The 14986-nt window shown below is 34.9% G+C and overlaps 2 protein-coding genes across 3 annotated transcripts in view; one reads left to right on the forward strand and one right to left on the reverse strand.

Annotated features, from left to right (window-relative positions):
- Nucleotides 1-3135: 3135 nt before the first annotated feature.
- On the reverse strand, nucleotides 3136-4575 carry LOC124375207 (MFS-type transporter clz9-like). Its single transcript, XM_046833320.1, has one exon. The coding sequence runs from the start codon at nucleotides 4573-4575 to the stop codon at nucleotides 3136-3138; it is 1440 nt and encodes a 479-aa protein (XP_046689276.1).
- A 2104-nt stretch (nucleotides 4576-6679) lies between these two features.
- Nucleotides 6680-14986, forward strand: part of LOC124369083 (guanine nucleotide-binding protein-like 1) — a 33325-nt gene continuing 25018 nt past the window's right edge. The window contains exons 1-4 of one of the 2 annotated variants that reach the window (XM_046826806.1): nucleotides 6680-6987; nucleotides 7381-7504; nucleotides 10755-10965; nucleotides 13948-14088. In XM_046826806.1, coding sequence (XP_046682762.1) covers nucleotides 6900-6987; nucleotides 7381-7504; nucleotides 10755-10965; nucleotides 13948-14088 — 564 coding nt within the window. In that variant the 5' untranslated portion in view covers nucleotides 6680-6899. Of the gene's footprint in view, nucleotides 6988-7380; nucleotides 7505-10749; nucleotides 10966-13947; nucleotides 14089-14986 lie in introns of those variants that run through there. The other variant, XM_046826815.1, reaches the window with a different exon arrangement.

Genomic DNA, 14986 nt, shown 5'->3' on the forward strand with positions numbered 1-14986 from the left:
TATGTGCAGTCGGTTCTGGCAACATGGTATTCACGAGCGTGGGTAGGGTTGTCCGTCCATGCTGTACTGGAACCTACATTGCGGTCACACAAAGAAAGTACACTATCTGTGATCATTTTGCACAGGAGAAGCCCGCAGATATCCTTCCTAGATTCTGTGTATACATCAAGAGTTTTCCCTGTTACTTAAAGTGTAAGGCATTATCTATATGAAATCTCTTTTACTGCATATACAAACTAATAGCAAAGATTTTATTTTTTCTAGCGCTTCCACCTCTCTACCATAATAACCGAGAAATAGAAAACAGTTTGGATATCAGAATACCAAGACCGAAATTGTTCCATATAGAAAAAGTTTAACTCTTTTTAACATAGCTCATGTCTTTTAAAAAAACTACAAGCACATTTGGGAGGCAGAGGGTGGAAGATGTAGCCGATGTACAATCGTAGGTTGGGGTCGGTGGTTGCTCAGGCGCCAGGTGGTGATGCTGCTGTATAGGTACTTGAAATCGTTCCAAGTTACCAATAAATTACGAAGAAAGCCTGTTTAATAGCAAATTCATCTGGGAATCTCGTGGTGAGTAGGAATTATTATTGTGGGGATGTGGTTTTGGTGGTGCTGTTGGATGTTTTCATCCATCTAATAGTAATAATGGTGTAGTTAAGCGGTGCCTAAACTGTATGTGTGTGGTGTGTGTGTGTTTGTGTGTGTGTGTGTGTGTTTGTTGTGTGTGTGTGTGTGTGTGTGTGTGTGTTGTGTGTGGTGTGTGTGTGTGTGTGTGTGTTGTGTGTGTGTGCGCGCGCGCGCGCGCATGATGTATCGCGTTATCTATGTATGTAAGTATATGGTATTTAGATTAAACAATTTTTACAATAATGTATTTGTATCTTTTTAACCGATCTTTTGTTAAATCTTGAAGTTAAACTATGGAAACACAAATGTAAATTTAATAAACAGACTATTGCTGGCACTCTTCCCCTTACACAGAAACTTATAGACTATATGGGAATTTATACATTGATATTAAGGAAGTGTATATGTTATTTGTTTGTGTTTATGAATAAACAGATTTTGATTTTTTGATTTTGAATACAACCTAAAACACAAACGAGTTATAGAAATGCGTAATTGCGTAGGATAAATTTAAGAGTAAACTATAATATCTTTTGATTAATTGGCTTGTCAATAGTACTTTATCACAAAAATATTTTAATTAGTCTGCCACACTCAACGTACCTTTACTACAACTAGTAGTGGCAGAAATGGAAGATATCGATGTCAAACAGAACAGTAACAGCAAATGACCAGATCTTCTTGGAGAAGATGCTTTAATTACATTCTCCACCAGACCAATTTGGACATCAAGAGGTTTAGGTGGTAGCGGTAATTGTTTTATTTCGTTATAAAATGTTTCCGAATCCTATTCACTTTCACTTATTTCAAAAACTTTTCTTTGCCTTTGTGACCTTTTGTCTTTTTTTAACTCCTCAAAGTTGGTGTTAAGGTCACTGAATTCTTTTCCCAGTTACAATTTAAGTTTTGCCGATTCATATGTTGCTGCTACATATCAACCTAGGTTTATTAACTTCATTATTTTATTAAATATACTGTTTTTCTTAATACACTTTCAAACTAAGTAATCAAAGATAAGTTTAACCCTGAAACTTTGACACTAAAGCTGATACTGTTTGACTGCACTTTAAAAATGTGAAAAACAATAAAAGAAGTCCAATATCGGATACTAAACTGGCATTATAAAGGCACGACAATGGGCATTTGCCTGATCCAGAGTTAATAAACATACATCCTATACATCTCTATACTCAGCATATTTTGATTTAACATACATTGTGAACTTTGTTTACTGGGTAATCCATGGGAATAAGGATAATAGAGGAAAACTGGAGTATTGTTTATGGCCCATAAAAACTGTATGACATCATACTTACGACAAGACCCCAATATTTTCATTGGATGTGACCAGTCATAAACTGAATCTTCTGAAGAATTTGCAGCCTATTCATATTCGGCGTTACTTTTAAATTTGGCCAATAACAATTATTCCCTTCTATCCAGGCACAATCGTATCCTTAGAGTCCAATAACATTTCAGTGAGTTGGAAATTAACGAAGTTTTACACCAAAAACTAGCCAAAGATTAATAATGTAACTCTAAAGTGTGCGGGGGGGGTGGGTGTAGCTTTGACATTTATTAAGTCTTAAAGTAATAAAGCTGAAAACATACCGTAAACTGGGGCTACTTGAGCCACTTTTCATATTCAAACACTTGTATCTCAAGAACCGGTTAATTTATAAAATGATTGACTGCTCTAAAGTTTTGGTCTGTACTCCTCCTTTATAACTTCATTTAAATAATCACAATAAAATTACATATATATGTTATGAATGTCAAAAAAAGGGTGGCTCAAGTTAGACCCTGATATGGGGAAACTTAAGCCGATAGTGTAAATGTTCACTGAGGCTCAAATTACAATGTTATGGGGTAAGAAAAACCACATAAATGTTGAATACCTACAATGTGTATTTTTATGAAAGCGTAACAATATTTACACTTTATTCCTTCCTATTTCATTCAGAGATGAATTAATCATAATGAAGACTAAATTAAAACCTTACTCTTTCAATAAATAATGGAGACTTAGTAATTCTTTATGTTAAACGGAAATGTGTAGCGCCCCCTGGTAACTTTCACAGCTACAACAGTGGTTTTAATGTCTGTTAAAAGAATATCCATCTCATCGCCAACAATAGGAAAAATGTATTCATTAACAGTCGACTTAATGCTTTTGCGGAAAAACTTGACCCTTACTTCGTTTTCATCAAGGTTGGAATCAACCACCTCTGCATAAAACTGTTTCACTGCTTCTTTTTTGGTGTCTTTATTAAACACAAGCAACGTCAACAACCACATGAGTGCCAGGTTGGAGCTCATCAATGGCTACAGGACGATGCGATGGCTCTGGCTCAGGTGTGTCTTATTTTTCAGAGAGTAAGAGGTCATCAATATCAGTAAAATCACTTAAATAATCAGTTCCGAGTCTGAGTCACGCACTGAAAATTTGGCATTCTCGTTATTATCTTCGTCACTTGAATAAACAATTTTCCTTTTTCTGCCTCATGCAGAGGAAGTGCAGGGTTGAGGATTATTACAGTGATCATTAGTACTATCTTCTGCTTCTATCTCCCCAAGACCTTCCACTCCTCTTCCTGCTGGAACATTTAATTTCTTTTTCTTCATCTTTCTTGTTGGCTGAGTCTCTTTCTTTCTACTGTCACCAAGATAACTTTTGAAAGTCTCAACCCAATCACTTTCAGCATTACTAGAATTCAGATCCTTCTCGCTGTTAGTATCATCATTTTTGGTAACCTTGGGAAGCCTCTTCAATACTTGTTGGCGATCTAAGGGCACTATCCCAGTTGCTTTAAAACCACTCACTAAATTGTTTTTCACATTTTCTTCACTTAGAGCCTCTAAACATTGTCTTAAAAGACGGGGAAATCTGTCCTTTGGTACACATCCACGGTTTTTGAGTTTCCAGTCATTAAAAGTTTGCCTCCATTTAATTTTTAGAGGACGAAAAAATGCCACATCTAGGGGCTGAGTATAATATGTGCTGTTTGGAGGCAACAGCAAAAACTTAATGTTATGACTCTTGCACTCTTCTATTATCCATGGTGATATGTGACTTGCCAGATTGTCGCCAATCATTACTTTTGTGGCATCTTTGTCAAACTTTTTAAAATAAGGCAGAGCGACTTTCCGAAACCTGTCCTCAAAGATCTCTAGAGTGAACCACCCACTTTTGGATCGATTGTAGAAAGCACCCTTAGGACCACTTACTGTCCAGGTATCATATAGATTCTCTGCTTTGTACGTTATGTAGGGAGGGAGATGAATCCCATCAGCACTTCCTGAGAACATCACTGAAGTGCTCGATTTAGAAAAATCAATGATTCGTTCTGGATGGCGGAATCCTCGACGAACTACAACTTTCTTCCGCCCGGGGTCGTCTGTCATATTGGTCTCATCATAATTAATTATCATTGCAGGATCAACACCGTCAAGTGTGCCTTGGAGTTCATCGAAGTAACTGTTTATAATTTCTTCGCTTACAGCCGCTCTGCTTCTCTCTACGTTCTGACATAGCTTATTCGAAAGTTTGCTTTTATATCTCTGTACAAAAGCCATGGCAAATTCCACACCAGGCATGTTGTTCTTGAACCTTTTTTTATTTCTTCCACTACGATCTAAAAATCCTTTAACAATCAGTCTGATATCTAGCATATTCAGTGGAAATCCCCAATCACCAGCCAGGCTCACACATTCAGCAAGTCTTACTTGTTCCTCTTCAGACAGAACGCATGGCCAACCTACCTTATTCAGAGGTTTATCTTCAACCGCTCTATTGAGTGTAGCTCGTGGTATTCCAAACTCCACTGCAGCTTTTCGACGGAAAATACCACTTTTCACTGCGACTACAGCCTTCTTCAAGGATTCCTCAGAGTAGTCCTTGTAGCTCCGACTACCAGATGGTCTATGGTATTTTAGGACCATTTTTGGACCTGAAAATAAAAAATTTCTGTAATTGAAAAGGTTTTCACTTTATATACCGTAGTACTCTTTTTTTATCACGGGGTAACTTGAGCCATTTAGTTTTAGTGGCTCATGTTGCCCCAACAGTGACCATATGTTAATAAAATTTAAATAAAAAACACTGTGAATGGAAAAAAGTAATTTGGAGGGAATTTAGTGGAACAAACATAATTAAGGTTATACAAAACGTAGACAACATGTTAAGGGGAGTCGGGAGCTCCATTTAAGCCCATGCTAAATTTCTCAAATTTTAAGGAACATTTACCAAAAAACTATAAATGATAGCACTTACAACTTTTTTCTTGATAAAGCACAACAATATACATATTTTAACACAAGATTTTTGTAAAAAAATATTTTTTTGGATTTTTGGAAATTTTTAAAAAAATACTCTAAAAATTACCAGTAACTTTTATAAATCAGTCGCAATAAAATATTTTCTGATTGAAATTTTTTTAACCATGTGTTAAAATGTGAAGATTAATGTTCTCTCCAAGATAAAAAAAATATTGATCTATCATTTATAGTTTTGGAGATAATGTTCCTTATTTACCAAAAAAATTCATTTTCAGAAAAAGCCATTTAATTGGAACATCCATTAGCTTAGCAACTAAACTTACTTTATAAATGCATTACTGCACCATATGAGGGATTGTATGCTTCTTCTGCTTCATAGTCGTCTTCTAGCCTCTTTTTTGCCAGTGTAGTCTGTCTTGGACACTTTTTTTTCTATTTCATCGACGGCTTTATTCGCCTTTTTTATGCGTAGCATGTCCATGTCTTGAAGCACATACACACAGTTTACCCCAGGTACAATCCCTAATTTAGCAAACACTTCGCATCTGACTATATTGCCTTTGTTGAAGACAGCAATAGCATCATATACCCCTAATTCTAGAGTTGATAGCATGACAAAAGTTCGCTTGGGAATACGAGCCCAAATCATGTTATTGAGCGATTCACTTTGGTTCTGTGTACCGCCATGCAAACAGCTCTTCAACAGTTCATTATCGCTAAGGTCCCTGAAAATGGGCTTAATTCCCTCCATAACCACAGCTGGAAGGTGAAAGTGCTCTTTGTGTTGGTATACTTCCTTATTATGGACTGATTTCTGAAACTTGCACCACGTCTCATGATCTATAGGGCCAAAAATTTGAAGTACAGCCTTTAGAAAAAAAAATTATTCAAGAACTACTTGACCGATTTTCATGAAATTGGTCTTGAATTAACCGCTATGAAAAGCAGAATAATATTCAGTAAAACACAAAAAAAGTAATTTTTGACCCATTTGACCTCCCGACTCCCCAAGTGTAGAGCCCAAAGTGTAAATCAGAGAGTTAAAGTTAGAAGTGGTAAAAAAATCTTCTCTAAAATTAACCTAATTAAAATAAAAGAAAAGCACTTAGGTACCTCAAAATCTTAATCTTCAACAGATGGTATGGTAATAATCTGTAGATAAAATAGAACAAACCAGTGTATTTTACCACCACTATTAACAAACAGTGCTGACAACATAAGCAATCGAAATTTCCCTAACATAATGGCTCAAATTAAACCCCTGGCTCAAGTAGCCCCAGACTACCTTTGTACTAAAAGGTAGTCTGTAACAAACAAACGGTAGTTTGTTTCCGTTATCATATACAATTTCAACACAAAATACCCTTTAAATTACGCATTTTGATAGAAGAGTTCAAATAAGATTTTTTATTATTTGTTTTTGGAAGTTCTCCGGAACTAGATTTTTACCTCCAAAATCCGGTAAACTCCAGGATATCCGTGATGAGGCAACCCTACGCATAGTAAAGACATAGTTAACAACACACCATGTATTTTTTATGTCAAACACCTAAACAAAACAAGTAATTTTTAATAAAACATAATCATTAGAAAATAAAATGTAATATATGTGACGCACACACACACACACACACACAGTGTTGGCAATACTAGTGATAAGCTAAACCCATACACTTTTTTAGAAATAGGCTAGTCATTGCGGTTATTTAGCAATTTATTACAAATTGAAGCACGAACATTAATAATGTAGTATCCACTCTCTGTCTCCCTCCACTTCGCAGCTGACAGTACACGTGCTTGATCTGTCTGGGGAGAACCGGGAGTTTAATTAGCACTAGCAGACTGCAGATTGCACAATAGTAGAAGTAGATAGTAGAAACTAGAAACATAAACGGAAAACAGTTTGAATTGCTGTTTTGTAATTGCATGTTCTTATTTAGTTACCTTTTGACTGTTTATTTTCGTTATACCTGGAATAGTATAACATAATGCCTAGAAAAGTTGCATTCAGTGGAAAGAAAAAGAAACAACAGTTGCTGGAAAAGAAACATAAGAAAGGAGCATTTGATGAAACGGGTGAGGTTAGAAATTAAGTTGCTGTTTTATTCATTTATTAGAGAAACAACACTTTTCAGTTGTCTTTTTAATCTTGATCTTAGCATGCAATAGCGTGATCTGTTGGGATGTTAATTTCTAAACAGTTAAAAATAATTAGTATGGTTACTTAGGGTAGTAAAAGCATGTTTAAATTGTTTTTACACCTATTGTTTATAACTCATTGTTTATTTTTATATAACCAAATACCTGAAGTATACCATAATATGGAATACTTATTTAACTAATTCTGTTTGTTCATTGGGTAGTTTAGATTATCATAAATATCAATGATTCCATCATTGTGGTGGCTGCTTGTCATACCTCACCCTTCCATTGCCAAACAAAATTAAGACCCCTACTTATTATTTTCAGGTCGAAGACGTCCAGTAGCCTTTGTTAGAAACCCTGAAGATGAGGATGAGGATGGAAAACAATCCATGGTACAAAAAATAAATGAACAACCAAAGGTTCGAGGAGGTGCTGGCAAGCCAAACAGGTAATATATACAATTCTTGCCAACTGATACCAATAGGTAATTATTTATTTGTCTTAAAATATACTGTAGTGAGATTTTAGGACAAATTGAATGACAAAGTCATAACTTAAAATATGTGTTTGTTAAGTACTGTAGAAACTCATTTTATCAGCTAGGCTACTTTGGTTTTATACCGGCCACATTCTGACTGTACTATAAGATTTTGGTTGATCTGCTTCCTAGGTTAGTCTAGAGCAGTATTCAGTCGATAAATATCAGGAATTGTCTTATGGCAAATTCCCCCTCGGGTACAGTATAATAAGCGGCCACCAACACAGTCAGATGATGATTATCGATTTTAAATATTGAATACAAAATTTGACCTGTAGCTGTTCATAATTAATCATTGCCAGCTTTCTTTATTTAGACTAAAGACATCATTACCAGCTGTTGCTAGTAACGACACAACCAGCAGAGTTGTGGTTATTTATATAGCGTAGCTGTTTGGAATGGGCTGTCAATAAAAAATTGTCTCATTTTGGAAAAAAACGAAGTGAAAGAAGAGGAAGTTCAAAGGCAAGTGAACTATGACACAACACTAAGGCACATTACATACATTTAATATATTGAGGAACAAGACAAGACATATAATTGTAAAATGTTAAAGAAAGTTAAGTCACAGACATAAAGTACTGTAAATATACATACTGTAGTTTTAGTTTTAAAAAGTAGTAATGTTAAGAATTGTACATTTTTATATACATATGTAAATTGTAAATACTGTACATTCTTTAGTTGCAATATTCACTTAATTAAATTAAGTTGGGTATCATTTTAAGGCCTTCATTTTGTGCCCTATCGGTGAACTTCATTTTTATACTGAATCCATACTTGTCTATTTTACATTTAAGTTAATTCTGAATTTACTGTATAGTAATTTCTTTTATTAAACATAGCAATGTTTACACTTAAAAAATATGTATAAACTGTACAGTAATGTCTAGCTTTTGAGGAAGAAGCACTTCTATATTTTGTTTGCTATCAGCTATTGCTTATTGTTGTTATATTGTAATTGCCACATGTTCACACATCGTTTTCAATGTGAGGACCTCGGTCAATGTTGCTTCTGCCACTTGAAATAGACCATCCAACAGAGATATAGTTTTCTGCATGACTTCGGACTGCTGCCTGATCATCATTTCCTTCATCCTAACTGTCACGGTTTTCAGCATTTCAATTGAAACACTTGATAATTTTCGAATTGATCAATGTGCCACTATCTCCATCTTTGCTAGGGATGTAAAATACCCGGGTATTTATCAATTAGGTTAAATACCCAATGTTCATAAATGCCCAGGTATTTTAGAATTTTTATTGTAAATCACGTCTTGAAGTAAGTTTTAAAATCTTTAGAAATTTATGCAAACTAATTTTGGTACTTTGGGATTATACCGACCACACCAGTATGAAGAACACAAAAATATAAATTTACAGAAACAAACATGATAGAACGAAAAAACAACTGTTTAATTATAAAATTACAAACTTACAAGTGTTTCCAGGTATTGTGATCGGTATCGTTGTCGCTGTTATCTTATCTTTCTAGAGAATCCCGATTACGGCCGCGCGGCATCACATGATTTGCATGGTACATAATTGCCTTTCCATTACAATTCAATTTATATTTCTGATCAGCCCCTCTAGAATTTGATATTTTACTGATAGGTACTATCTCGAGGGATGTTTTTCTTTCGTCGACATCTACCGAAGGTGCTGCCGAAGCCCGCGCTGATGGCCGGAGGCACTCGCATTTTGGGTGGCGGAGTGTGATCAAGAATAAAAACAAGTTTTAAGTGTTTTTTTTCAATAAAGAGTTTAGTAATGTTTGTTTTTGTTGAATTTTTGTGTGTTTAGAGAAATATAGAGGCAAAAACACGGAAGTACAACAAAGCGACGAACCAGCTGAACGGGCGGCGAGACTCTGCAATCACGTTATCTACTAGACCGCTCGACTTTGACCTCTGTCTGAGGATGGGGAGGGGTTTGCGATAAGACAATTCCTGTTTTATATTGACGAAATATTGTTCTACGCTAATCTAGTAATCAGTAGAAGCAAAATGTCAAATAACGATTCATGTCTGGGTGTGGTCGGTATAATCCCAAAGTACCCTAATTTTTAATATGTGTTACAACACTAGTAAGTTATTAAAATTAACAGACATTACAATTGAGACTTAATAATTCAATTTAAAGATTAGGAAATGGAATCAAATAAGTCCAACCCATCTAACCTCAAAAAACCAGAAAAAAATTCTTTATCATAGAAAGACTTGCAAATATTGAGATAAAAGTTTAAGAAGTCCAGACATTCATAACATAGGCCTAGGTCTAGAATAACTTAGAGAGCCAGCTGTAGTGAAACAACTTCGAGATTTACTCCATAAGAACTATGTTAAACTTGGAACACTTTTATCTACTTGTATTAGTTTTAAAATATCAGATAAAAATTCTCTGATTAACATTTATAGAATAAAATTGTTTGATGTTTAATATTTTTCTTTTGGGGCTAAAATCAAGATGACTGGCAGTATAACAGGCCAATGTACATTTGCAACATGTTGTAGTTGTTTTTCAGAACAGTGGTTATAATGAAATGGAGTAAAGAAATTATTAAGCTAAGCAATAAAGAAACTAGAAATACAACATAACCATGAGGTACTACTGTTCAACCAATGTGACCACATTCGCTGTTTAAGTTATAATCTATGAAAAAGAGCAGTAGTGCAGATATACCTATTGATGACAACACTGATATCATTTTACAGTATTATTTAGGCTGCTAGGTATCTATAATAATGCCAGGAGTTATTTCAACATGATCTTCATTTTAATTGAGGCACTTATCATAGCATGGCAAGTTTTTCTATACGAACTTTGAAGAAATTTGCCACCTGAAATCTGCAGTATTTCACAATTCCTTTCTGCATGAATTGTTGAGCCTTGTTCAAGGAAACCATCCAGAATCTCTTTATTCCAAAAAAACAATTGCTGGTTTATGCAGGAGGTGGCCCCTACCTATCCAGAATACCCTGTCACTCCGAAAGCAACAGCCAATAATGCCTCTAATGCTGATATATACTTTGTTGGTGCTTAGTATTACTGTGGTATCCGCAGCATGATAAGCTCCTGCAAGAATCGTCATTAAATTGTAAAGTTTTATTGTAAGGACTTTAAAATATAAGACTAATACAGATTGTTTTGTTAAGTTCAGGTATGCACTACAGTTCTATAGAGAAACAGAAGCTGAATTGAAGAAAAGAAAAGAACTAGCTCGAAAAGAATTGGTTCCAGCACCAGAAACTGCACTGGAGATCAATCTGGATGATTACTTTGACCCTGGCCTGGATTTTCCAAAACGGCCTCCATGGAATTTTAACATGAGCCGAGAGGAATTAGATTCCAGAGAACAAAGATATTTTACGGTAAACTATTGCTTCAGCAGAACAGTACTTTTAAGGTGTATTTATACATAGCCTGCTGTGCCATGTCCCTGCCGTGCATTTTTGACAACACATGACTGGTCGCTGCTGTGCCACAGTTTACGTGCCTCTGAAGGATTCAGTTGTTAAAATGGACATGGACAAGGTGGGCGTTTTTTTTTTTTCAAAGGTTGAAGGATGACCCGCTTTATTTGATTGATTCTGTAATGTTGTCGAAGAAAACCATAAATACCTTTCTTCAGACGAAGTTTCACTGGAGGTTTGTGATGATATCAAGGACCGCAATGTTTTCTCTAGGGCTTGCTCAGGTTGAGAGCTGGTCGCTGCCTTTAACTGCTATCATGTATATCTTGTTGATGAAGTACTTATCGATGCGTTCGCGTTTTCTGTGTCAACCTCAAGGAGTTTATCAGAATCTGCCTCCGTTACATTAGACTGAGTTTGGCAATCCTTAAGAAATGAAGTAAAAATCTCCATATGATCCTTTAAACACCATTTTTTTCACCTTCTTTGCTGCTTGGTCAGAAGTAGTTTTACATCTGTAGCCTTCACGAAATAAGAACGCAACAACGGCCACTTAGACTTGCACTCTTCAGCTGGGGAAAAATGTCAACCAATAATAGAGCAACCTATAATAACCTATTATAAAAAAAGTAACCTATTACTTAAATTATTTTTTGTAAATAAGTAAAATGCTTGAGAAATATTTCATTTTGTGATTAATATTGAATTAAAACTATTACCTTAAATACTAAAACTACTTCATGTACTGTATTTTAATGTTACCTGTTTTGTGTTTTGTTCAGTGTTGCTGCTATTTCTTTCCACATATTTTCCTTCACCAGGTGATTATCATAGTCTTTGTGGGACATATCATAGAGTGCTGGATAGCCCTGGACCAAAATCACTAGTTCTTCTTCCATCTCATAACAAAAGTAAAACAAAATAAAGAAGGAAGTGCAAACTTCAATGAGGAATAAACTCTAGTTGCTATTGCTATATGTGGTCCCTTTGGTTCCATGAAGACTGAAGATTGCCGAATGACCACCAGGCTGAAAAACAACCGGTAACAGATCACCCTTGTGAGCGTTCACATGAAAACTGAAGAAGCATGGCAGGCTATGTGCTAATCGTGAATCTGCCATCTCGTGTAAACCAAATGGCAAATCCGAAATAGCTATTTCGACTAAAACAGAATGGCAGGGACTTTGCAGATTATGTGTGCTTTATCCTTTTTTCTAGGATTATCTACTATCCAGATTCGGCTTTGAGTACTCCTCATACAATATTATTCTTGTTTGGTGGTAATTCTACTTTTGGATTTGTGAATGTTTGAATTCTCTTCAATTGTTTTGATATTATATTTCATTATTTGTAGTTTTATATGACAATATTGTGTAGTAAAATTGTTTGATAATTTTATACTCTTAAAAAATATACATTTTCTAAAACTCAAAAGAATTGTTGATTAAAATTCGGATAGTCCTAATGTCATAAAATTACATAAATATAGAGGGACATACTTTTTAAGTATAAAAACACTAGGTATTTGAGTAAGTTAAAAAATTATGTTTTTTTACCATGTATATTCTTTTTCAGTTTTCCATCTGGGAGCTATACATTAGATGTATATTCAAACTTTGCAGTATGGTTATATTTGTATTCAGTCATTCAATATCTCAGTTATTATTAAAACTACACCACCTTAATTTCCTCTACAATAATTGTAACAGGTGACAAAGAAACAAGGCCAAATCTGTCCAAGAGGAAATTTGTATTTCCTATTGATTCTACCTGTCCAGCTGGATGTTCTTCTGAGGGTGTGCTAGTACTGGTTACATGCAACCTATTTGTCACCCAAATCTATCCAGAAGAGAATTACTGTAACGATTAAATATTTCATCATAGAATGGTCTCTCTCAACCTGGCAAAGGGAATAATCCTGCAAGTAAGTTTCAGATAGTCTGAACAAGTTCACCAACTAAAGATTTCAAAGATATATTTATTACAAATTTGCATAGTACCAACCAGTAGCTCTTCAACAGCAACTTAGAGGGTCATCCTCTTGGGGAACAGTGCACTCTCATTTTGCGGGGTTGTAGTATTGGGTTAGATTTGTTGTAGTATTAGTTACTACTTGACACGTGGGGAGAACAGGAACACATCAACATGTTGGCTCACCTGGAGTCAGTAGGTAGCCTACTTGATCTCCCATCACGTCAATGTGAGGATGTGTCAAACATTAATGACTGATCAGAGTTTGATAATGCGAACATCTGTTTTCCGATTCACACCAAGTCGAAATATTGCTTACACAATTCATTCTTTAAACACTTAGACCTCGCTGTGGAGAACTATTTTCATGTACAGGTTGAGATTGTCAAAACCAGAGGGTAAATTAATCTGTGATTTTATAAATTTTACAGTACTACATTTTAAAATGTAAGATTCTTCTAATTGTCCATTTTGATTGCTAACAGCATGAATTTGTTATTTTTGGAGCCTCACATTGGTGAACGCTGACCAGAATACTAACCACTTTCAACTGAATCATGTCCATTTTAATATGGTTGGCCACAATACATAGTTGTTGGGGGTATGGTATCCCCCTGAAAGGCTTACTGGATCATTTGAGTCGCCTCCCCACATTCGTTGACTTTTGTGTTATATCATTTATGAAAGAAAAAAAATGTTATGAAGGTTTTGAGGAACACAAGAACTGAAAATTGACTGAGCTGTTCTCGTTACAAGCAGAATAGTACAGAGATAGTGCATGCGGAATCTGATTACAGTAGCTGCCATAGGTAAGGAGTAAACGTCAAATATTGGATGCTTTCGAAAAGTCCTTATGTCCTATACTGAAAAAATGAATATGAATTATTATTTTTATAAAAGCCTGTATAATGTGTTGTACACCTTAGATTTAGCATGTATGAAACACCTAATTTGGCCATACATTTTTAGGAGTATGTGGTGGAACTGGAGAGAAGATTCGATATGAAGCACATGAGCTACTTTGAGCTGAACCTGGAGACATGGAGACAATTATGGCGAGTACTGGAGCTGTCAGACATTGTCCTCGTTATTGTTGACATCCGATACGCAGTTAGTGTCCAAATTATTTTATCCACCCCATATGGAAATAATTTATGAATTTAGCAAAAAAAGTATATCATTTTTTAAAACACAAATTGATTTGACCCTTTAAGGCCCGGATCCTACAATGGATGTTGCCCAATACTGTAATACCTGCTGTGTGGACTAGCTCCAAAACTGCTCAGTTGTCAGTCATGCTGTTTTGAAGTGGTTCAAGATAAAAATCATAAAATATGTATATGTTGGCCTATGATTATGTATTTGGTGTCAAAATGTACATTTTAAATCAGGCTAAGTAGATATTACTCCAAATTGTCTTGTGACCCTCATTTTTTTCATTTATAAAAAAATTAAAATAAAATAACAAAATTATTTAATTATTTTTTAATTTATTGTGTTTTACTGAAAAAACTAAAGAGTTTTTAACCATGGGAAACCGGTTTATTTGACAGAGAATATTGTTTTTTTTAACTTATTTGGAATACAAATAATAAAATTATATGAAATTTATTATGTTGCTACAAAAGCAATAAAAAAGTTGTTATTCGGAAATATCAGTACAGCATCGTAAATCTAAAAATAATTGGAGTTGTACAAATTCTTAGTTTATTTTACAATATAGTGAAATCAAAATGGGCATAAGTAAATAAAATGTACTATTTACAATGGCATAAAGTAAAATAAGTATATACACTATGTACAAACAATTTTCACTCGGAGCACTATTTACACACATGTTTGCCAAAGCAAAGAGAATGGCAGCCCTCTTTGCACCAACTGCAAATCTAGATTTTTTTTCTTGATTGTTTGTAGTTTTGACCAGATGTTGAAGGTTGTGAAATAGGGTTATAGGTGGGATCTGCGTCCGAGTCGTCATCAAATGGAATTTAAGAATCAGACGAATCTA

Source organism: Homalodisca vitripennis, chromosome 1, assembly GCF_021130785.1.
Source record: "Homalodisca vitripennis isolate AUS2020 chromosome 1, UT_GWSS_2.1, whole genome shotgun sequence".
Lineage (NCBI taxonomy): Eukaryota > Metazoa > Arthropoda > Insecta > Hemiptera > Cicadellidae > Homalodisca > Homalodisca vitripennis.